This window comes from Dysidea avara, chromosome 3 (genome assembly GCF_963678975.1).
Source record: "Dysidea avara chromosome 3, odDysAvar1.4, whole genome shotgun sequence".
Lineage (NCBI taxonomy): Eukaryota > Metazoa > Porifera > Demospongiae > Dictyoceratida > Dysideidae > Dysidea > Dysidea avara.
In genome coordinates, this window is record NC_089274.1 from 20959814 (window position 1) to 20983039 (window position 23226).

Genomic DNA, 23226 nt, shown 5'->3' on the forward strand with positions numbered 1-23226 from the left:
AGACACAGCATAAAACCCACAAAATATTAATGTTGTTAGTTATATCTGACCAGTCCTAACGTGTGTATAGTTACTCGTCTAAAGCGTGCAGCAACAGCAAAGTATAACTTGTAATATATAATGAGCATGGACTCGAGTAAGTTGCAGTATGATTGTAACTAGCTATAAAGCAGTGACATATAACTTTTAATATAATAGCTATGTGTTTAAAACTAATAGCTACACATAGTCAGTTTTACTATCTTAAATATACCAGCAATGCATGTTAGCAGTTACTATTTTCACTACATAGCAACACTAGTTTTTTTTTTTTACATGCTAGCTGGTGGAAAGGCTGATTAGCGAAGATGACATCCGAGTCCAACATTAATTAGCTAATTAATTTATTGACCCAATTACTATTTGGATGTAGTGTAGCTGTATAGTGGTCTGAGAATTACCTGTTATATAGTTTTAAGTACGTGCGTGTCTTCTCCATAGCAATCTCACCTTGGAAGTTTGGAGCGATCGTGGGCGGTGTGGTCGCTTTGTTGATACTTGTGATCCTGTTGGTGGTCGCTATCGCTCTACTGCGCAGGTCAGTATACTAACTATAGTTTATACATTATGCATGTATAATGGGTGTATCCCAGCTATGAATGGCTTTGGTTTGACAACACGAGCTAGTATGTGTGCGCATTTAGCCGGCCTAGTCACCCTGTCCCCCATCCACAGGTACCTGCACAACAAACAAAACAGCCGATACAGTCAACACGTTGAAGATGGTAATTCCAACTCACTCAGTCGCTTGTCATTTGGAGTGCTGTGGTGAGTCTGTGACCTTGTCATTGTGACCCTGTACATCATGACCTGTGATGTTATAGGAGCTTGTATAAACCAGACAAGAAGGATAATAGCCCACCAGTAACTGATGATGTGGCTGGTGATGATGTACAACCTCCTGCCACTCAGCCATTGTCATCTCATGGTGAGCATGAGTTTAAATGTGTGTATGTGTGTTATATATACCCCTTCTGTGTGGTGTCTTATCCTTTTCTTCTGTGTGTGGTGTGTCTGGTCCATTATGTCCTCTAAGTGTTTGTGGGGTCCATCACACTATGTGTGGTATAGTGTAGTTGTCTGGTGTTTTACTCCTCTCTTTGTATGTGGTCTATAGTGTTTGCGGCTGATCAACAACCCATCAAAACCCCATCACAAGATCAACCACTCAGATCAACATCACAATATGTCATTACACCAATGAGCAGACCCTCAGGGGACAATCTTGTTGGGTTGGATTTGCCTGGAAGTCCTCAACATAGTGAAGGTAACAATCGCTCCTTTATATGTTCAGTGGTGATTGCCACTCCAGCAGGTAGTGAAGCATTCTACCACACGTTGGAAGGTCCTGTGGTCACTGCAGCACTTCAGTCACTTCAACTACCAACTAGTGAGCTTGTGTGGCTTCTTAGTGATGATGTATGAAATATTTGTTTGTTAGGTGGTCATGAACAGTCAGGGATCACCACCAAGGAACGACTTCACTCTTCACATTCCTACTCCAGCATCTCATCTGATAGTAAGTCTCTGTACCTTAATGTGTTCATATGTTAATGTGGTCACTAGCTATGCTCATACCTTAATGGTGTCTCTTTATAGTACAACCAATACCTCCTCCACCAGTTACCACGCCAGCACATCGGAGAGGTATGTAACTGACCACATTGTTACATGATATTTGTGTTGTTCCTGTGTTCACTATCATGTTATCTGGCCCACCAGGTCGTCGCTACTCCCTACCAAACACGTTGATGTCAGTGACACACAACTCGCAACATTCAGCAGGCTCGACCACTCCTATCTACATTAATTATAGAGGAGGTCGACGCAACTCTGACCCTGCAGTGACCATGCTCCCATCACCCCTAGCAACAACACCAGGTAGGTGTAGCACCATGGTAACTAATCACCACAGTAACTGACTATCATAATTACAGGGATCAGGTCACCAGCAGAATATGAAAAGCCAATGGCACACGCCTCTCACTCATATACTCAATTAGACCTGTCTGGAGTGGTGCATCATGCCTATACCCCACTGAATATCTCAGGTGATCCAACCACACCCCCTGAACACTTATTCCAGCGACAACCTCTACAAATGTCAACGAGATCACGAGTGATCATAGGTCATCTTAGAATGAATAGTATCCCTGAGGAGAATAACAACTATGAGAGACTACAGCCAACACCTAAACCTAAGTACTGATCACACAACTATAGTAACACAGTAATCTCTTTCATTGTAGACATGACTTTTAACCTTTTAACATAGACAGTCAATGACATTTTTAATCACTGTAAAACAATACCAATTATTTTATTATAATTTTATTTATGTCACTTTGTCATTTGTTGGTGTATGTGTTTTGTTAAAATGTGATATAGCTTGTAACAGTAGTGAAGTCTGTGTCTGAGTGACCGTTTGCTGTGGACTGCAGGCTGGTGGGCTGAGCACAGCCAACGCCACACTACATGGGGCATGATAACAATCAGTGACCACATATTTTCAATGTGGAATCATAAAATAAACACTGCAAGGGTTTTGCTAAGGTGGCTTCTGCCAACATATTATAATCTCTTTGAATAATGGAGGAAATTGCACTACTACATCAGACAATTCAGTATTACTAAGACTTTGATAACCTGCGATAAGCAGGGAGGGTGCTCACCTTGGCATCTTGAGAATGTTAACTAGTTCGCTAGCTCTAGTAAGCATCACTCGTCGCTCGGCCTGCTCAAGCTGCTGTTCATGTTGCACAATCTTGTTGAGACAGAGCAGCACTCGAGGAATGAGGTCCTGACACCTTGAGGCTATCTGCAATGAGATAACATCACTAAAAAAAAAACAGCATGACTAACAATTTGTGGGCTAGTCACAGCCAAACAATTTGTGACTTGCAGATTGTACTATGAAGAATATACACTGACAGTTACACAGCCTCTTTGTATGGACTGTATGCATATGCTAAGACAATCTTGTCTATGCAACAAAGGAAGTCAGTACAAAGTGTGAACCTGTTGTGTGAGTTGTTCACTATTTCAAAGTAGTAAGTTTTTCGGTTGATACAGATTGCTGTTTTCGTTCAGGTCCTCGCTTTCAAAGAGTTATAAAAAACTAGTTCTGTCTAATGTTCTATGGGGAATCGTACATGCTATGTAATAGTACAACCATTGCTGCACTGTATATTAAAGAATGAATACCTGTAATCATCAGTTTAAGCAAAATAAAAGCCTATCAAATGTAGGAAAACCTTTGATGTCATTGGTATGTTCCACATGATAACATTGACCAAGTAACCACGAATATGCAATATGTATACCTATAGCGTGTTAGGTGGCAGAGATTAACTGAATTTGGTTACTGGGTAGACAGTAAGTGCTGGCAATACACAAGGGCACAGTCCAAAGATGCATTCAGTTTGTACAATATAATTACAGATAAAGACAGGTGAGTAGAGACTTTATAGGAGATCCCTTTTGTGTCAGATTCAATCACAGCTGTGGGCACATTATTCCAGCTTTGGGATAGAAACTATATATGTAGTTCTGGAAGGAGGAATCATAAAGTGGATCTTCATCATTATTCTATTGGAGAAAAAACATCATCAATGTCATTAATTCACAGTTTAAAAAAAAAATTAAAATGGGGCAGTTCAACAGGAAGAAACTCTTGAGTAATCACCATTCACTTTGATCTCTGTGACCTTTGGGTTACCCAGGTACCCAAAATTGAGAATGTGACCTTTAACATTGTAAAATTAACACACAGAAGTATGCTATGTATTAGAGCTTGGCAAAATGTCTACAACATCAATTGTACAAAACCATCCTTTTGGACAACTTTATATTTTAAATGGTAATAAGACGCCAACCTTGGAAGCTATGTGGGTAAATTTTCATTGAAGATGGAGTCATTCATAGCTTTTCAAATCAATTGGGGACCCCTACCATTTCCTACTATTGTAGACAATACGGCCATCGAGAGCTGGTGCTAGTTTAATGCCAAATGGATGGTCAGGCCACATTTTGACAACACAAACAGAAACTGTAATACCAAAATGTGAGGGTTTGGTAGGTTTCTGCATCAAACTAAACTGTGCTCACAGTAGGACAATTGAGCATTCATTTACTGGTTGTTACATATTCGTATACTTAGCACAATAAATTTATATATCATTCAAAAAACCAAATTAATACCACATGACTCTTGTTTATAAGATAATGGTGTGATCCACACATGTACAGAAGCAAAAAAGTACAACACAAACACAGTTACAAGAGCTATTTAAACACAACAACACAAATACAGACAGACATACTGTACCTTAGCCAGTGATCCCATCAACACTAACATTAATCTTGTTGAGAATTTACCCTGTAAAAGATGTGTGTCACCTCAGCCCCCTCTCTTGGGGATTACATCACCTGTTGGCCGGGTGTTTGCATCGTCATGGACACTTCATATGCTACCGACTCCAAACACTGTGGGGATGTCACAAATGATTACAAGCAATTGACAAAACTTGAAAGACTTTTGATCTCTTGATTCAACATACTAGAGCCAACCGTGGAACCAAATTGGAGTCAAACAGTGGTAAAATGCTCTATGGAGCAACCCTGCTAGTGCACAAAATTTGGTTCCATGTTTGGCCCTACCACATGTAGAAATAGGATATGCCCACTGTAAGGTAGTGTCATTGGCAACCATTGATGTATCAACAACAATCCAGCCCCCATTCACATATATGCTGATACACAGACTTTGAGTTTACAAAAAGTAAGGTGAGGAAGCTGTGGTGAATCATTAATGCAATCAAAGTATTAAGGTTGGCAGGTTTTAGTTTCATAAACACTGGACATTTGTTGAACTTGCCAAATTTAAAAACTTTCCAAATATGGTACAAAGAAATTCACTAAGTGAGTCATTACCACAGAGTGATCAGAACTAACTATTTTTAATCTATCAAATGTTTTGTTACAAGGTATCACAATATCAGTGATGGCCTCATAATCAGTATTGATCTTGTGATCACCCCTTGAAACAATAACATGACATACTGTTATCTTGTTGTCTTTAACGCTTTATAACATCATTGGTCAGTGAGATAGAATGATGTTACCACTTGGCTTATATTTCATTAGTGTTGGCATAGTAGAGTACAAATCTTGCGACAAAACTTATACTTAGAGTATACTGTTGCTAGGTAGCCAGAAGCTATGGTAACTGTTACCACATGCAAACATAACTCACCCTACCAAACTTCTAGGGTTGGATGGCATCAGATTTCTCAAAACTGGCATGATATTTCATGAAATTTTGGTATTGATACCATGTGTACATTTCACTAACCAATGAGGTCATAAGCTTGAAAGTAAACACACCAACTAACCTCATGAAACTTTACTAGCACTCTTGTGGTACACCGAGAGTCATAGCTGCTGCTGGCATACTCTCCTATGAGCCACACCTATCACATCAGCTGTAGATTAGCCACACCATCCAAATGAAGCTGCACCCACTCACCGTGTGCAGGAAGAACTCCTCCTTGGCCTGACTGAGGTTACGTAGTGTGACAAAGTCAGTGATGTCAGAGCAGTGGTCAACAATTAGAGTAGGGTAAGCTTTGAACATCAACAGTACTTGCTCTGATAGGACACTACATGATGATGTAACAATCGTGTGATACATACCAACCATCATATAGCTGGTATATTTTTGGTAATAAGTTTTGGAAAAAACCTTGACTAACAAAAAAAAACAAAAAAACAAGTGTGCTAAGTCCTGAAAAATAGTGTCTTTCCAGATCATGTTCTTCTGTCAAATGTTTTAGCAAAACGCTCACTGGATTTTCAAATATTTGAACATTGCTCCTTTTAAATAATCCAACTACATAGTAAAGCACTTACTCTCTCACTTCACTCTGGTATGATGTAATATGAGATAACTGTACGACTCTCTCTAATATAACTGGGATGAGGGATGAGACAAGATCACGTGATCCCTTTGTTAGCACTGTTCGGAAGTATAGCCTGCTCACATGACATCAGATAATCCCATAATAAACCACATCCCTTTCTGCTCACCTGAGTAACAGAGGGACAACTTCAGCAGCAGCAATGACTCTGGCATGGGAACTGAATTCCATCAATAGGGCATGTATCTGACCCAACCTGTGAATGGAGATTGTAAGATATTCCATACTCCAAGTTGGTACCAACTTGTCAATGGTATCGCCTCTTCCCACACTGTCTCGTAGGAAATGTCCAAACATCAACTTAAATGTCGGATCACAGAAAGCAGTAATGCTCTTTACATATGCTGAACATGCCCCTTGTTCTGACAAGCCTGCAGGTACCATACAGTGCATGGGTTTAATGTGCAGCTGAACCGAATACACCACAAACACAACCCACTATGCTATAACATCACACGACCTCATATTACCTAGTAGTGAATAGTGTTGCAGTTGTAATACAGCACTGAGGCATGGAAGATCTAGCACAGAGTGTAACACCTACATACGTTAAATGATACACATTTTGACAGTCTGGCAGTGACCTGTACAAACCTCAGATGTGGTGTGTTCTGATAAGAATGCTGGTAACAACTGCAGGAACTCTGCAATGAATGTTTGTGGGTACCATGCCAATATCTGTAGGGACATTATGTTACATCATCACCAGATCATGTGATCCCATCTTACCTTTAGCAGTCCAGGAAAATATTTGGTAAATATCTTGGAGGTGTGTCGCAGTGTTGCTAGGTTACTGACACAGAAATTCACCACTTCAAAGGCCACACTAGGACTACAAAAGATAATGTGATCCGGATGATGAATCATGAGAGATAACTTACTCTTGGAAAGTGTGGGGTAGCACTGAAGTGAAGAACGAGTGAACAGCTGGCTCTGGATCATACACCTCCGTCTTGCCTGATATTTACAAACGAGGGAATAGAAACAATATTATGAAACATACAGTAGAACTTATCTAGCCAAAATTTCTTACTAAGCATTATAGACAAAGGTTAAAGACTTTGCCCACTTTTTTTAAGGCTTATTCCTGAGTCCTTAGGTATTATATATGCAGACGATCATTTATAGGCCAATTCCCCAATCTACAAGACCATGTTACTGTAAGTGAATAAAACTTGGCAAAAGCAATTTGGTGTTTTGCCAAACTTTAGTCTCTGTAAAAACCTACATTGTTTATGGAAGGAGCATGATGAGCAAGTTAAATAAACAAGGTTGATGTTTTACCAGTACTGACATGCCCCCAGCTCCGAACCACATAAAACTATTTTACCCCACACACGTCCACACAATCACTGCAGCAGTAGTTAGGATTAGGCTATTGTCCCACCTCAGTTGCTGAATACAAATGGAAATGTACAGTTGTCAAATTAGAAGCCACATCCCAGTTATTCAATTAGAAACCACATACCAGATTAGAAGCCATATACAATTCAAATGTTGATGCCAGCATACAATACAGGCCAGTCACAAGGTAATAAATTACATTTTTAATATTTCAAATATCAAAGGAACTATTAAACGGATGAGGTAAACAAACAGCTGGAAGGTGTGTCACATAGCACATGCTTTGGTGAAGCCATTTAACTGTGACGTTGCTTGGCTTTGTAACAAATTTGCGCCTTCCATTGAAAAAAAGAAATCAGTGCATGACTGAAAATCACTAGCCATCTCAAGTCTTTCAATTTTACAAATTCCGCACTAAAAATATTCAAAACTGACCAGAACATAGTTTTGAGCTATTGTACTTTAAAAAAAAAATCACATTTCATCATGATATGGAGCAAAGCATTATTGTCAACAGTATTATTAGTAAAATGACTTATTATTACACTAATGGAAGATCACTGTGTTCCATAGCACAGGGTAAAGCCACAATATTACACTACACCAGTTAGTCAGAATCTATTTGTGTTTATATGTGCTCAATCTATAAAACTTCAGCCACAACATATCATGTGTGTGTGTGTGTGTGTGTGTGTGTGTGTGCAAAAGTAAAATAATTCCGTACACTCTTGTAACTACTAACAAGTTACACCCACAACAAACAGTACACTAGAAGTGGAGGTTGACAATTTTACACTGTACTATTGATATGCACAAGCATACAAAACAGGTTTCGCTAAGGAATCCAGGGGACCTTACAGAGTAAATTGCTCTGCTTAAACACCTTGCAAGCCCCATCATTTGGTACTTTTGTTTATTGTGACTTAGAGACTCAAGTGTTGTCCTACTCCTGTTAATCTCTTCAAACATAGTTGAAAGTTTCACAGGGGTATACCCCCACACAACCATCAAGCCTTTATACAGGGAGTGACCATGTACTGACAAATTACCATCACCTGGTGGTCATGACAACTGGCTTCCCACAAAGCTGCAGACATGGTAACAGAATGCTCTACATCACAATTATTACTAGATTACAGTAAGTTTCATGGTAAAAAAAACTGTCTTCATTAAACCGCAAAGTGTACAAGATCATTTTACTGAAATGTTGATGTACTGCGGTTTATAATGAGCTAAGCCAACAGATTAAAAAAAACAAACATTTTTGATCCACTCAGACAGGCTCTTTATCCATTACAACAAACTCGGTAGCTAGCTATATACGCCTATGCCATAAATTTGATATTTCATGAACAGTATAAACAATGTAGCAATGTAGAACGTATACAATAATAATGATAAATTTATTATTGCTACCATCTTCACTGTGGTAGGTGATGAGAGGTTTAGCCAGTCATACACTTTAGCCTTGAAATTCACATAATGGTCAATTGATCCTGCAATAACAGACTTTATGAATTCCATGTGTTTCAAGTAATGCAATTATGTAAGTGCTAGCCTGCTAGAAAGTCTGGTAAACATCTTTAACCCAGACTCAGTGGTGACCTGATCTCCAGCAACAGATCTGGAATCTTCTCTGCATTCACCTAAACACTGACTTCTTGCTTTATTTGTAACCACCATCCCACTAGTGGCCTGTGAGAAGGTTAAAATTTCCTAGGATCATTAAAAGAAACCCTCTAGGGGCCTGTGAGAATGTTACAAAACATTCTAAAAAATTGGCTTCTACTGTTATACACCAATAAACTTTCACCAAGAAATTCATTTCTGACATTTTACCAATAACATGAAGCATAGTAAATTTCCAGCCAGTCTAAATTATGCTGTTATAGTATTTTTATATTTTATACAATTCACTATCACAATATAGGCTTCCTAATATGACTAGCACAAACAAAATGCCACATATATATATATAGATTCTTATCCACCAATACTCAATTAGCAATGCAGATGATTCTATTTTTACTAACTACAGGTGGCTGGATTAGACAGCCAAATAAGGTGGCTGGATTAGACAGCTAAATAAGATAGCTAGCTCACACAACTCTCACATTAGTGTACTCCAGCTAGTTAATAATTTATGTAAAAATTGTTTAATGGCTGCATTCAGAAAACAGTAGTACAAGCAAGAATGAAAAAAACATAGTTGAGCATACAGGTGTATGTGGCTAGATGGGTGAAATCTATAAGTGAGTATGTAAATATCGTGTTAGCGAGTTGTACAATAGCCCCAACAGAACCCCTAGTAGTGATAGAGCGGTTCACCCACACAATTTTGTCCCTGGTTAGTGATTAGTTCAATGGCTCACGTAAATTGGCAAGTATGTTCACGTATACAATTTAAGTAAGCATGTGATTTCTTGGTAGCAATAAATAAAATCACCGATAAGCAGTAGACATGAGCTGGTCTCTGATATCACGGCATTGCCAATAGCTGTGAAGTTGACACTTGGGTACATTGATGCTTATGATTGATCAAGTCCTCAAGTGTCCACATTTAACAGGTCCCAGGGCGTACCAGCATTTACAAAAAAGCAGCGACATTTTTGTAGACTAATTCTCAAATTTGTATACCAAAATGGATTGGTTGGCCAACAAGAGAAGTTAGTAAACAATAGTTTATAGCATACTAGCTACTAGGATTTGTTAATGTGTACACTTTAAGACACCTACATAATCCAGACACTTGGTCAAGATCCAAAATGACCAAGAATTTGGTCCCAACAGGTCTAACATACATTTTCAGCAAAAAATGGCCAAAAAGTCTTGGTACCAAAGTGTCCAATACAAGTACATATCACTGCTTTTAATAACAGCTCACCATGGTGCAGGAAGAATGTCATAAAGCTCAACATGACTGGTACTAGTACTTGGGTAGGATCTTGTGACACTTGTGTGAACACTTTCTTAATGGCAGGGAATACCGCCGGAATAAAGGAGTGGTCAATATCACACAACAGATCCAGCATCATGATACTCTCATGTAAACACTACCATTACCATAGTAACAGTGTCATTACAGCCAATCACTTACAGCCTTTATGACATCATCATCTGGACAAGTTGGTGGCTCTGTGTGTTGTGTAAACATAAAAACAAGGACCACACCTCCCACCAGAGGAGGTAGGACATGCTTTAAGTGCTATCATATACATATCAAACAGTTTTCTTTAAGACACAATGTTGGTGTTATATTAGAGTACCACATTGCACTTGTAGCGGTGAACTTAAATCATGCCATACCTCCTCTGCTATGCCCCCTAGCATACTTCTCTCCCATTGGTCTAATATTCTCAGACAATACTGTACTGCAATATGTTTGAGTTCTCGTTTCCTTGGGCCAATCGGAGTGAGCAGTTTATTGAAACTTGTGGGTGTGGCTATAGCAGGTGATCGTCCCCGATCAGGTGTTGTGGGTGTGGCCATTGGAGACCGGCCAGCTTGGCTACTCATTGGCCGCCTAACAGGCGTGTGTGATCTACTGATATGGCTTCTGGCAGGATAGACTACAGGTAGCCACTGTCGTAACATTGAGAATGATATGACATTGAGTAGTTGGTCTGTGGAATAGTAGGGACCTATAGTGGTGTACCATGTAGTGACCACCACCACTCCTTATTATAGCTCACCAATACTGAGCACCGTGAAGATGTCTTGTGATCCTGTACCATCAAGTTCTTTAACTAGCACCATCTAGTAATGGTGTCACATGATGTCATATTGCGTTGCAAGATGTCACACCATCTTACATAACCTTACCTGTTTTCTAGCACCAGAGCTAAACAAGCTTAAGCCAGACGAAGAGCTGGGATTGGCTACACAAGACGTGTTTGCAGTAGCCAGCCACTCCCCCACCAGACTGCTAATAGTGTTCTTGTGACCTGATGATCATCAATAAAACACATGACAAATACACCTCCAGACACACCCTCAGCCAGAGTATCCACCACTCCAATGTGACTAATGGCAGTACTAATGAATGATAGTGAAGCCATACGAAGTTCTGCTGGAGTCCCTGCCTCTGACACCCACCTGTTGAGAAAGTGTTCATCATGTGAGTAAAGAGGGAGGGACTCACTTGATCATGTGAGGCAAGTACGATGACACAATAGCAGTACGGTTGGTCTATAACACAATGTGACATAACACAATGTGACATAACACAATGTGACATAACACAATGTGACATAATACAATGTGACATAACACAATGTGACATAACACAAACAATATAGTAGACTATACTGAAATTAAAAGACTGAGTGACTGTTCAATTAAAGCATTTTGAGTGTATGTTCTATTAGAGTGATTGACAGAGTTCTGTTAAATGATGTGTTCAATTATCATTGTTTGAGGGACTACTATAAAGTGTACAGCAGGTTTATGTAGAATAATTAAATACTGTGAAAGACATAATGAAAATATTAGTGTCTAGAAGGGCTCTGCAATGCATGGTTCACACAGAGTAACCTCATTTGTATCATCATATACGTGCATGCCACCATACTCTTGATGCCACCACATACCCAGGGAAAAATAACTGTTATTCAAGAATTTTGCAGGAGAAATCCCAAAAGAATTGCAAGAGTCTGCAAGCCATTCCCCCTAAGATATAGCACAAAATGACAGCATTATCTCACCTGAGATAGGAATGTAACCATGATGAGAGGTACAAACTTCAGTTCCACTGGAAAGTCAAAGTCTCGTACTAAGATGTGTGGATTAGGACAGAGGTCTGTAAGTATAGCAGCTGCTAACAGCCTTGTCTTGACTGATCCTTGCTCTGGTTCCAACACCACACTGCGTAGCAACTCTAGCACCTGTGCCTGGATACTAGTCACCAGTGAGGAATCAGTAACATACCACATATTTACACTAATAGCTAGTACACAACTCAGACAAAGTGATCGGAAGGGGTGGTAAAAACATTGGGGGTAAGTTTGGTACTCCCCAAAATAATTTTGAAGCTAAACAACCAATCCTACAAATGACCCTAGTATGTCTACAAACAACATGACACATGCATATGCCCTGCCTCAACATTTACGAACTACATCAGAGAATATGGGATTAATTGCATTCATACTGTGACACTCCGAAAAATCAATCTCGTATGCAACTTTTGTGCTAGTAAAATTTACTGCTGGAAGCTATTTTAGCTGCTAGCACAAACTCTGTACATGAGCCCAACAAGTGTATTTAGCCTCTAGTACCGGACCTTTTCACTACAGATTTTGTTACAAATCCTAACCTACTAAAATATAAAGTACCAGTACGCTCTCTTATCTGTTTCTACTATAAAGTTTACCATTTAGAAGTCATAGAGGTGCAATATATACAGTGCATCATTGCTGGCTCACTTTCGGTCATATTTGGTGACCATACAGAGGATGTACAATTGTCTGATGGCGGAGACAAAATCACTACCCCGGTTGTCACTCTGCAGGACTGTGTGTACGTTTTTCATCCAATCTGCAAATTCCGCCTCATTCACTGTCCTGCAGGTTAGTGATATTACACTACAACAAGACATCACTTGATCACCTCGCTTGTTGGTATAACGTTGACTCCACTGAGCTCGACATTGTATGATACTCCAGTACTCCAAATAAAGCACAGGGTGTGCACTATTTGGGGAATACTATGGATAATCTACCACTGTTGTACTACGAGGTCCGGCTAGCTAGGATACAAGTGGAGTATTTGTTGGAAGTGGCACGCACTATATTACGACCATGGTAGGCGTGTTAAACCAGTAGAGTACCACGTGTACTGTTGCTTGTACTGTTGTGTGTCCATACAGGCCTGACAGGGACTCACGTGGACGAGTAAAAACTAAACAAGTGTCAGTGGAGCCACCACAAGAGGCGAGCCATGAAGAGGTGGAAGATTTGAAAATGTTGGATGAAGTGTTGGCTAAAGCTCGGCACGTGAAGGTGTGGTGGTGTGTTTACCAGTCAAGCAGTACAGCTGATTTTCCTGGGGAAATAGTAAATTATGCGTTACCTATGTATAATTAATTAAGGTCACTCTGAATAAATTTTCTGCCTCCTGTCCTGCACCCCAATATATGTGCAGGTAGTAAGTGATTAGCAGCTTTTAAAGTCCATGACAAGCTACATAAAGTATGTCAGTGTGCTATCAAGTCTGCACAAATTCATTCCTACAACTTAAATGAAGGTACAAGCTTACACGTGTACCAGTGTTTCACAAGACTTTTTGCAATGCCAAAAAAATTATGCTCTTACAAGATTGTTTTTTTTTTGCTGAGCCTGTACAGTATGCAAGGGCGGCTCCAGTGACAGGTTTCCAAATTTTCTGTTACATACACACTTACATCTAGTGGGGTACGTTGGTCTGGAGCCAGAAAATTTATTGAAAATTATCTAATCTGAAATTGAATCTGGTAACAACCAAAAAATCTTGCATTTTAAACATGTTAGGAATTGATTGATATAGGCTGCTTCTGCTAGCATAGTATCAGGAGCATACTAAAGAAGTAAGAGGTGGAGCTACATATGTGAAGTTTGAAGCATACAACAGACATGGATGCCATTCTGAGGGCCCCAGGAAAAATTTCAGGTCTTAACACTTAGAAATTTAGATAACTTTAGGTACAGGTAAATTATGTAACCTTCAAAAAATACAAAATGTGACTGTTCTATTAGGGTAGTTAATGTTTCTATTTGATAATACTTGACCAGTTTCTGGAAACCCCCTGGATCTGCCTCTGGTATGCAAGAATAATGGGGGAAATAACAAAAGAATATGGAATGAAACATTTTTAGTGTTGATTGTAAGCAGATGCAGGTGGTGGATGGCAAACAGAATTTATTTAGAGTGACCTACTGAGTTACATAACTATGTATACAGGCCTGCTAACTCTCATCTTACCATGATTGTCATGGATTTTAGTTGAGCATTCCAGGTCTCACTGTTGGGTCTGAAATTCTCTGCAGTCAAAATTTGGTTGGTGCTGTGGTCTTTCACATGCTTGGAAATAGTTTAATCATAGATAATATATACCTCCAGAGGCAGACATGGGGCCAAGTACATTTGAAAGTACTAAAGTAAAGTACAAGTACTTTTGAATTTTCCAAGTATAAGTACAAGTACTCTGGCGACAATCAAGAGAGTACTTAAGTAAAGTACAAGTACATGCTGGAAGTACTCAAGTAAAGTACAAGTACATTTTACTGTAGCAAAATATATACTGTATTCAGTGTATTGTAGTATGTAAGTGTGCCTAGAGGGGTTGGTACTTTCAGGTTTTTGTCAACTATTCACTCTCTTAAACATTTAAAATGCACTAACTTAAGCAGCAGCATTGTTTTTATTTGCCAGAATTCTATGACATCATTAATCGTGGCTACATGATACATAGTAAGGTTAGGGAAGGTACTAGAAGAATTGTACAATGCACCTTCATGCAATTTTGTTAAGTACCCACTGTGTACAAACTATGTACAATGTTTGCAGTACTTACAAGTACTTAAGTACTCAAGTACATACAAGTACTTAGCAAAGTACTTGAGTATAAGTACAAGTACACTGGGAAATTAAGGAAGTATTTAAATAAAGTACTAGTACTTTCAAATCTGTACTTAAATGTTACTTAAGTATAAGTACTCATGTACTTGGCCCCATGTCTGTCCAGAGGTATATAATCTATGGTTTAACTGATTGCATTGAAAAATTGATGAACTGATGTGTGTGCGTGCGTGCGTGTGTGTGAGTGAGAGAGAGAGACCTTCACAAAAGTTAGGGTTCTGTTGGCATTCCATTTACTACTGATATTACGCCACTTAGCTACATGCTGTTATTGATGTCAGTTAATTAGTAGTGGTGGGTGGTGAATTACTCCACATTAGAGATTAGTTTCCTTTGCTGACAGAGTACTTTGATTAGCTCACAAATTTGTTGATGTATGAGGTCGGATTACCTCATTTTATGATAGTCAGTTTATCCATTATTAGTTGCAGATCCATCCTATTAGGGAGATAGGAACTGGTGTGATGTACCAACAAACAAAAATATTAGTTTCAGTATAAAGATTCTGACTTTCTGCTATGCAATGCAGGCTTAGTATGTCTTTACAAACTGGATGGGAAAAGGTATGATATTACCATAGTGATGGTATCACTGCAGGTACACCACAAGGCTTCACTAGCACCTTATATGGCTAATTCAAAAAAGAACGATAAAACTGGAGCCAAGAGAGTTAATAGCAAGTCTGCAGGAGGCAAAGTGGGCAGGGCTCAGCCTTCCAGAGGAGAAGTGGGAGTGGCTCATGTAGTAAAGCACTCATCAAGGAAAGACGATGATAAATTATCAACTAAACAACCGGAGAGACCAACTGTGGAACAGGACACATTTACTGTAGCTGATCATGGGTTAGTGTTTGTTTAGTGTTACCGTACAACAGGAAACTTTGATGGGCTTACTTCAGTATTGATGACTGGACCATGTGCACAGTACTGCAAATAGTTTGTTTTTACGACATTAAGACATTTATTCATGTTTTACAAATTAAACCTTTGCAATTCATATTTCATCGAAGTTGTCAAGTTTTTGCCATCAGACAGTTATATGGTAGCCCAGACCACTTTATTTGGATTTGTCAGGGTCAGGAAACAAAACAGTCAAGTGATGTTGTGTTGGGAATTCTACCATGCAGTTTTTGTTTGATGGTTGATTGGCAAAAACATTATGTACATCCTTCAAATATTTTAAAGGAGCTACTCAATAGAAACCTCAAATATAGGGAATATACTGGGACCATTTCTTTTCTTGACCCAATGACAAAAGGATAGAAGCGGTCTGGCTATGTATGCTGGACACTTAGTTATCCAAACCCCTGAAGTTGTGCATTAAAATTTTATGTATGCTATCCGTGCTCTCAAAATTGAAATGACTGATCAATTAGAGAATTTGAAGAGAAAGTGTATATTCTATTAGAGTATATCAGCAAAAGCTATGTAATAGTCTGGAAATGCTTTTGAGATGTTGGGTTTCGGATAACTGAGGGTCTGCTATACTCCCAAATCCCTAATAGAGAACTTATATCCTTTAGGCATATGAGGTTCCATTGAAGTGTGTGCTATCAGAGTTGTATTACTATAGCAACAAGGTGACTCTACCCAGCAAGTGGTCACGACTGCACATTGCCTTGAGCAAGTAAATGTGTATGATTTTTGTGTGGCAATAATCATATTACTGGTAGACTAGCAGATGAAAAGATGGAGTCAAGGTCCAAAATGAACGGTGAACATTTTGTGGAGCGACTACAGCAACAGGTCTGTACAAATGATCCACATAGGGGATTGGTGTACACTTGACATACAGGGGAGTGATAGTGACATTAATCATCTAACGGTGATACAAGCACAACTACTAGCTACAATTGATGACATCACATCAATACCAGTGGAACAGTGGACAAGTGAGGTCGACCCATTGTCATGTTAATGATTGCCATAGTAACCACTATCCTATAGTTAACAACAGGACTACATGGCAAGCATTATATAGAGTGCACCATCATCTTGAACTGATACAACAGTGTGTGACCTTATTAGGGAAAAGGATGTATGAACAGCCTATCGTCACTATTAAGCAAACTGATAAACAGTCTACAAACACTGCTACACATTCTGTAGTCACTACTACTACTACTACTACTACACATGATTGGCACAGTCAACAAGTCCCACTACTCAGTGCAGTAACCTACACTTCACTACAGGTATGTAGTTTACCTGGTATGACTTAACATCTTCACTTTGTGACCACATAAAGTTGTCTGTCTGTTGGAAACCTGCCATTGAAACTTTTACTTACAGAAATATTTTCTTGGACCTGTTTCAATACAAAATATTGTTCACCTTTGAAAGTGGACTTGCTTTTTCACAAATAGGTGTTACAGACATTCTTTTCTGATCTATTGTATGCATGTGTGGTAACACAACTACATACACAAGTAATATATTGTGCAATGTGTTGTGCAGGGGTTGCTGCAGTATGTTGAGGGGTGTGTTATACTACAGCACAAATCATGTGAGCTAGCAATAGCACAGGTCAGTAGCCCCCCCCCCCCCCACCCCCCCCCACACACACACACTCACCAGCCAGCCAGTTTTTCATGTATGTGCATGGGCAAGAGAACTGTATATGGCTGTCAGTTTTCTGTTAGCATTGCCACCAAAATTCTGGCAGAGTCTCAATCAAAACATTTGGTACTATTCTGGTATTCTCACACAAAGAAATAAATTCAAAAACCAGTTGGCTGGTGCAACTAAAATGCACCCACTCAAGTGTTATTTTCTGTTACAGTTATGTCAACAGGAGGTTGTCCCAGCTTTATTGTAAGTTGTTGTCATAGTAACCACATATTACTATCACATATTGTACAGAGATGCTACCATGGCAACAGTTCACCTGACAACTACCATCAGACACATGTATAGTATATTAGACAAGTCATGTGACACAGTGTTCTTGTATGATAAGTGTTATTGATCATTGATTATCTGATGACGTCACTGGTCCTGTAATGATGTAGTAATACGTCATCACATTGCGTTATCCACTAACTTCTATAATGACTGGGCCATGTCTTGCGCTCTTCTTCTCGCCTCTTAATACCTGGTCCTAGGAACGCGAATGCCGGGCCTGCTCGTCGAGGTATACTTAATGCAGCTTATTCTACATCACTCACCTAACGCGCCCAAAACGAGAGACAATACTATCACTGGTTCTCTCTCCCAGAACTGTCGAATTGCTGTTCTGAATGTCGCCATTATGCGCTTCTGGTAAAATAATAAGCGCCTCAAAATTAAATAAGGGGGCGTGGGCCGGCGCTAATAGCTCGTACACTTGAGCGGAGCTATTGAAGCGTGATGAGTAGCCAAGTACAATTGGACGTCGACCTCATCATTAGTGAGCTATGCAGTTATAGGGAACGACAGGTATGTGTTTGGGGACCATTCCTACCAATGGTGTGTATTCGTTGTATAACTAGCTGTGTGAGTTAATATGCTCCTTGTGTTGTTTTCAGCCTTTTTCCTAACCACTCCATTGTCATTACACTAACAATCAGGCCCTGTTAGATCATAATCACACCTGTGTGTCAGTGATCTCTGTACAGTACGTCTAGTAACATTGCTGGTGATTTATAACTCTCTGGCACATGTTAGTTGCTAGCTGGTTGGTGTCAATTGGCATTTCAAAGGAACGTGGTCCTCTATGTAATCCCTACACATTTAACGCTGACATCAATCACTCCACACCACTCAATTATCATTGACTACTTTTGTGATTGTTGAATAATGTCCCGTATAGATATAGTACCTCATATACACAGTAGTGTGTATGTAGCTCATTTTTGGTTACTAGTTGGCTGTGTTGTGCAGCACTTGGAGCTGCAATACTGATAGTTAAGCTCTTTCCACACTTAAGGAGATAAATGTAAAGGCGTGATGAACAACCTTATCAACTGGTGACCCTGCCTACACATGCCAAATGGTTGGCATGTGAACTCCAATCATTTGGCTTGCTTTGTCATGTACTGTGTGTATGGCCTGATAGGGCTACACCCACACTTAACAAGTTAAACTGCTGTGTATTGTTATTCTACTGGTATCGTGTGCTCTTTAAATTCCCTATGATTATTGAGCCAGTCTAGTTTGTGCTTTAGGATAGCAAAATTTTTTTTGTGTCTACGACATGAATTATGGGATTTGGGAGAAGTTTTGTGTTTATTTAGTAGAGCAATCTCTATTCTTCTGGATGCCTCCTGTTTCATGGTAATGTTTAATATGATGTGTGCTTTGCGGTTTTACATTTAATCACCTGCATTCTACTGTGCAAGCCATTGCTTTGGGAGTGGCAGTGTTGTGCTACATTTTGAACACAGCATGCCCCACCCACCCAAATGGTCACAGAAACTTCAGCCTATTAACAAACAAGAGTTAAGGATTCATGATCAGGTGAACATGAGTATTAGCACAGGGGGATAGGCTGGTGTGGTTCTCATTATAAGTGGAGGAACTGCTACCTGGATCATTTAATAATTGACTCTTGTTAGTAAATTTTGTACTTTAGTAGTGTTTCAGTTAAGCAATTTGACAAAAACATAATGGGAAGAGTGTACATGTTTGTGATTTATATCAGCTAACAAACCAATCTCTCCTCATCCCATGCCAGAAGCATGAAATGCAGTGGGTGTCTATTTTAATAGACTTGCTCATAGTTTTAGACACCAACACTCATGTAGTTTTAACCTTTACACATTCAATGGGTTGTCCACACTTTATGATGTCACACCATCCATTACAGGTACACTTACCTGAGGGTCAGATTAAGCAGTTATGCTGGGCCAGTAGGGAACTATTTCTGTCCCAACCAATGTTGCTACAGTTAACTACTCCACTTACTATCTGTGGTGATCTTCATGGACAATTTGAGGATCTGTTGAGACACTTTGACAAGTGTGGTTACCCCCCAGATACCAACTATCTCTTTCTTGGAGACTACATTGATCGGTGAGTGAAGGTGGAGGGGGAGCTAGCTAGCTACTCAAATCCATTTGTCAGTTACAAAGCCAGTTAACAGCTGGTTATCCAGGGTGCCTTGTTTTTCCAACCCTTGGTTATCTGCACCCTCATTATGAAAATGACTGATCAATTAGAGTATTTTCAAGTGTAAATGTGTGTTCTATTGGAACATTTATATATTATGGATCTCTGTTTATATGCTTCAATAATTCATTGCTTAAGACCATTGTAATTTGGATATGTGAGATTCTTCTGTGTATATATGGTGTACATATAGTGCTGTGTTATTTAGCAGAGTGGTTATGTACATTGAAAGCCTTGTGGTACTGGAGCTTACAATTAAGTATCCACTTCTAATTGAAAGTCACCATGAGTGGCCAATGCCAGACTCTTACAATATATTGTGTTAAAGTACATATCTTGGTGAGACATGTCTGCATTTTATTTTGCACATGGATTGAATGTACACAACGAAAATGAGATTTTGAATTTGGCAATCTTGTATTATTTCCAGGCCTGCTGCTCACATTGCTAATGTTACAGATACTCATGCCTATTTGATAGAGAGAGACCTTGCCTTCAACCAGTCACAGATATTTGAGTATATTTAACTTATTGAAGTCTACATAGTGCAGTGTATCAAAATGTATGTAGTGTTATGTAGACATAGTGTAGTGAGATGGGCATGGTGGTACTGCTTACAATTGTGTGTTCACTATACACAGAACAGATTGTGTTTTATATACAAAGGAGTGACATACTAAATGTGTGTGTGTGACCACTATACTGCACATGTTATTTTCATAGAGGGAAGCAATCACTGGAGACAATTTGTCTGGTGCTGGCCTACAAGGTGAAGTATCCAGAGAAGATTTTCCTGTTGAGGGGTAACCATGAATGTGCCGGGATAAACAGGTTTGTCCAGTTATTGTGCGAGTATCACACATGATTCCTGGCTAGGATATATGGTTTCTATGATGAGTGTAAGCGTCGCTACAACATCAAGTTGTGGAAGACTTTCACCGACTGCTTTAACTGTCTACCACTTGGTAAGGAAAGGATGAAAAATAATTCTGGTTTGGGGTACCCTGAGTGTTATTTTTGCTGAGATTTTCTGTGTTAGTCATTTTTTTTGCAATCCCTGGTTCTACACATGTGCAGCGACTCCTAAAGCTTTATTAAACTGACTTGTCTCAGGACTCTCAACATTCTTGTTCATATAGAATGGCGAGTGAAAGTCCTGGGCCAACTCAAACTCTGCAAATCAGACAATGATTTTGTTACTTGTGTTGTGATCACCTATGGCAGAGGTGGACCATCCACAGTACCATAAGTGGTCCAGTTGTGGCACTGAAAGTGGTCTAGGGGACCATCTATGGCAGCCGTAAGTGGTCTAGGGGTGCCGATTTGATGGGGGACCACTTGTAGCATGATAGGCTATGCCCCCTGGCCTACTCTACTGCCCTTGCCTTAGTATATAACTGACATGGAAAACAAGACAGTACCTAAAGTGTCTACATTGTACCAAGAGTACATTATAATAGAGTAGGGTCCCTCTTCTATTATTATGTACTCTTGATTATACTTAAGATGGAAAGTTTTGTGGACAGATGCTGCCCTTGATATGTATCTCTTGATAATAGAAATGTGTACAATTACTATACATCTCATTTTGTGATATGCTATAGCTGCCCTAATAGAGGACACCATCTTATGCATGCATGGTGGACTATCACCAGACCTGAAGGATCTGCAGCAGGTGAGGGTAGGCATGGTGATTATGGGTGTGTTGTAACTTGTGATTCTAACTAGTTGGAGCAGATTGAGAGGCCATTAGAGGTTCCAGATAATGGACTAGTATGTGACCTGTTGTGGTCTGACCCTGATGATGTAAGTAGGGACATTAATGTGTAATAGTGTTGTTCAACACGACAGACATAATATTATCCCATGAAGATTAAGATACACAATTAAATACTCTAATATAACAGTCATTCGACCCCATGTGATTTTTTAAAAATTTTATTCATCAAATTGCTTTGTGAAACTTCAGTTCTCTCAATATAATTACTAGGATGTGATTGGTTGGGGTGACAATGATCGAGGTGTCTCTTATACGTTTGGACGAGATGTTGTACAAGACTTCACCCGTCGTCATGGTATTAGTTTGATATGTCGAGCTCATCAAGTGGTTGAGGATGGATACCAGTTCTTCCAGCAAAGGAAGGTGTGTCATATGATGTAATATGACATCACTATTACCATGATATCCCAGCTGGTGACATTATTCAGTGCTCCTAACTACTGTGGACAATTTGACAATGCAGCAGGTCTGATGAATGTGTCAGCTAACTTAACCTGCTCCTTTACCATAACAATGGTTAGTTGTCCTGTGGTTACTAGACATTATTAAGCATATTTGCCTAGACACTATGCCACTGATAATATTATGTGCGATCTATTAGAGTAGTTTCCATTTATACAACAATGTCTCTCTCCCTTCCTCAGCCAAGCAGCCCCAGTAAGAGCAAACTGAAATGACCACTCTACATCCATTAAATGATGGAACAATCGGCCACCCATGATGACAGTCAGGAGGGATACAGTGTACACTACAAACAACCTCGTCATAATACACACTCACTGTTTTGTAATGTTACTACTGTTTTCTCTTGTTGCTCTTGTCAACTGGTGGTGTATGTAAAAAGCTGCAACTTTCAGGGATATCACCACAAGTTAATGTTATGCACCACAGCAGAAAGTCCCTTAATCTAGAACACCTACACAACTGTCACTGTTTATTGTACCAATAAGACTTTGTAACACCACCGTGATAACCCAATGTGTAACAATGAGTGTTAGAGATGTCAGTGCACATACAGTGCTTGAGTCACTTTATGATATTTGGACAATGTAGCCATTGTGCGAACACTAGCTGTGGTAACTGACAGCCTCAAAAGCTTCCTCTAAATCTTGCCATGAACATCATAATTATTCAATTACGGCTAAAGTTGTACCTATTATGGTATGAAGTTCATACACTTTTATACTGGCAATTCAGTTTTACACATTTATATGGGTACACAATGGTTTGTGATACTGCTGTGTGTATACATTATCTTGTCCATAGGTAGTATATACCTCCTGACATCCAGTACGTACCATCTGAAGAATGCAAATTATGTAGCTTCGTAACAAGAGATATTTTTAGGCAATTATAAACTAAGATAACTGTCTAGATAAATTTA

General features: G+C 39.3%; 4 protein-coding genes and 1 long non-coding RNA gene across 6 annotated transcripts; 3 read left to right on the top strand and 2 right to left on the bottom strand.

The window, feature by feature from the left end:
* The first annotated feature begins 24 nt into the window (after positions 1-24).
* LOC136250124 (uncharacterized) lies at positions 25-2434 on the top strand. The gene is made up of 10 exons (XM_066042294.1): positions 25-136; positions 481-577; positions 715-807; positions 864-967; positions 1157-1306; positions 1352-1429; positions 1481-1558; positions 1639-1686; positions 1762-1920; positions 1977-2434. The coding sequence occupies exons 1-10, from the start codon at positions 121-123 to the stop codon at positions 2246-2248; spliced, it is 1095 nt and encodes a 364-aa protein (XP_065898366.1). The 5' UTR covers positions 25-120; the 3' UTR covers positions 2249-2434.
* On the bottom strand, positions 2299-13096 carry LOC136250115 (AP-5 complex subunit zeta-1-like). 2 transcript variants are annotated; one of them, XM_066042280.1, is made up of 23 exons: positions 12969-13096; positions 12785-12922; positions 12065-12257; positions 11503-11549; positions 11353-11456; positions 11184-11305; positions 11054-11117; positions 10694-11002; positions 10459-10496; positions 10246-10414; positions 6899-6974; positions 6747-6849; positions 6612-6695; positions 6488-6557; positions 6262-6388; positions 6127-6213; positions 5950-6072; positions 5567-5699; positions 5433-5510; positions 4468-4524; positions 4367-4417; positions 2712-2857; positions 2299-2510 (listed from the first exon to the last, which is right to left on the bottom strand). In XM_066042280.1, the coding sequence occupies exons 1-23, from the start codon at positions 13007-13009 to the stop codon at positions 2375-2377; spliced, it is 2496 nt and encodes an 831-aa protein (XP_065898352.1). In that variant the 5' UTR covers positions 13010-13096; the 3' UTR covers positions 2299-2374. The 2 variants fall into 2 exon arrangements, with proteins under 2 accessions (XP_065898352.1, XP_065898353.1); XM_066042281.1 differs by lacking the exons at positions 11503-11549; positions 12785-12922; positions 12969-13096 and having other exon boundaries at positions 2302-2510; positions 12065-12084.
* On the top strand, positions 13008-17957 carry LOC136250123 (uncharacterized). Its single transcript, XM_066042293.1, has 10 exons — positions 13008-13162; positions 13228-13360; positions 15573-15817; positions 16548-16601; positions 16648-16720; positions 16770-16866; positions 16922-17169; positions 17432-17500; positions 17757-17788; positions 17837-17957. The coding sequence occupies exons 1-10, from the start codon at positions 13068-13070 to the stop codon at positions 17940-17942; spliced, it is 1152 nt and encodes a 383-aa protein (XP_065898365.1). The 5' UTR covers positions 13008-13067; the 3' UTR covers positions 17943-17957.
* On the bottom strand, positions 17837-18300 carry LOC136250130 (uncharacterized). Its single transcript, XR_010698443.1, has 3 exons — positions 18142-18300; positions 18018-18095; positions 17837-17971 (listed from the first exon to the last, which is right to left on the bottom strand). It is a non-coding gene; the product is annotated as an uncharacterized lncRNA (long non-coding RNA).
* LOC136250127 (serine/threonine-protein phosphatase PP1-alpha-like) lies at positions 18250-22876 on the top strand. Its single transcript, XM_066042298.1, has 9 exons — positions 18250-18391; positions 19761-19966; positions 20786-20893; positions 20939-21027; positions 21667-21737; positions 21791-21868; positions 22053-22205; positions 22254-22358; positions 22487-22876. The coding sequence occupies exons 1-9, from the start codon at positions 18323-18325 to the stop codon at positions 22517-22519; spliced, it is 912 nt and encodes a 303-aa protein (XP_065898370.1). The 5' UTR covers positions 18250-18322; the 3' UTR covers positions 22520-22876.
* Positions 22877-23226: the final 350 nt, after the last annotated feature.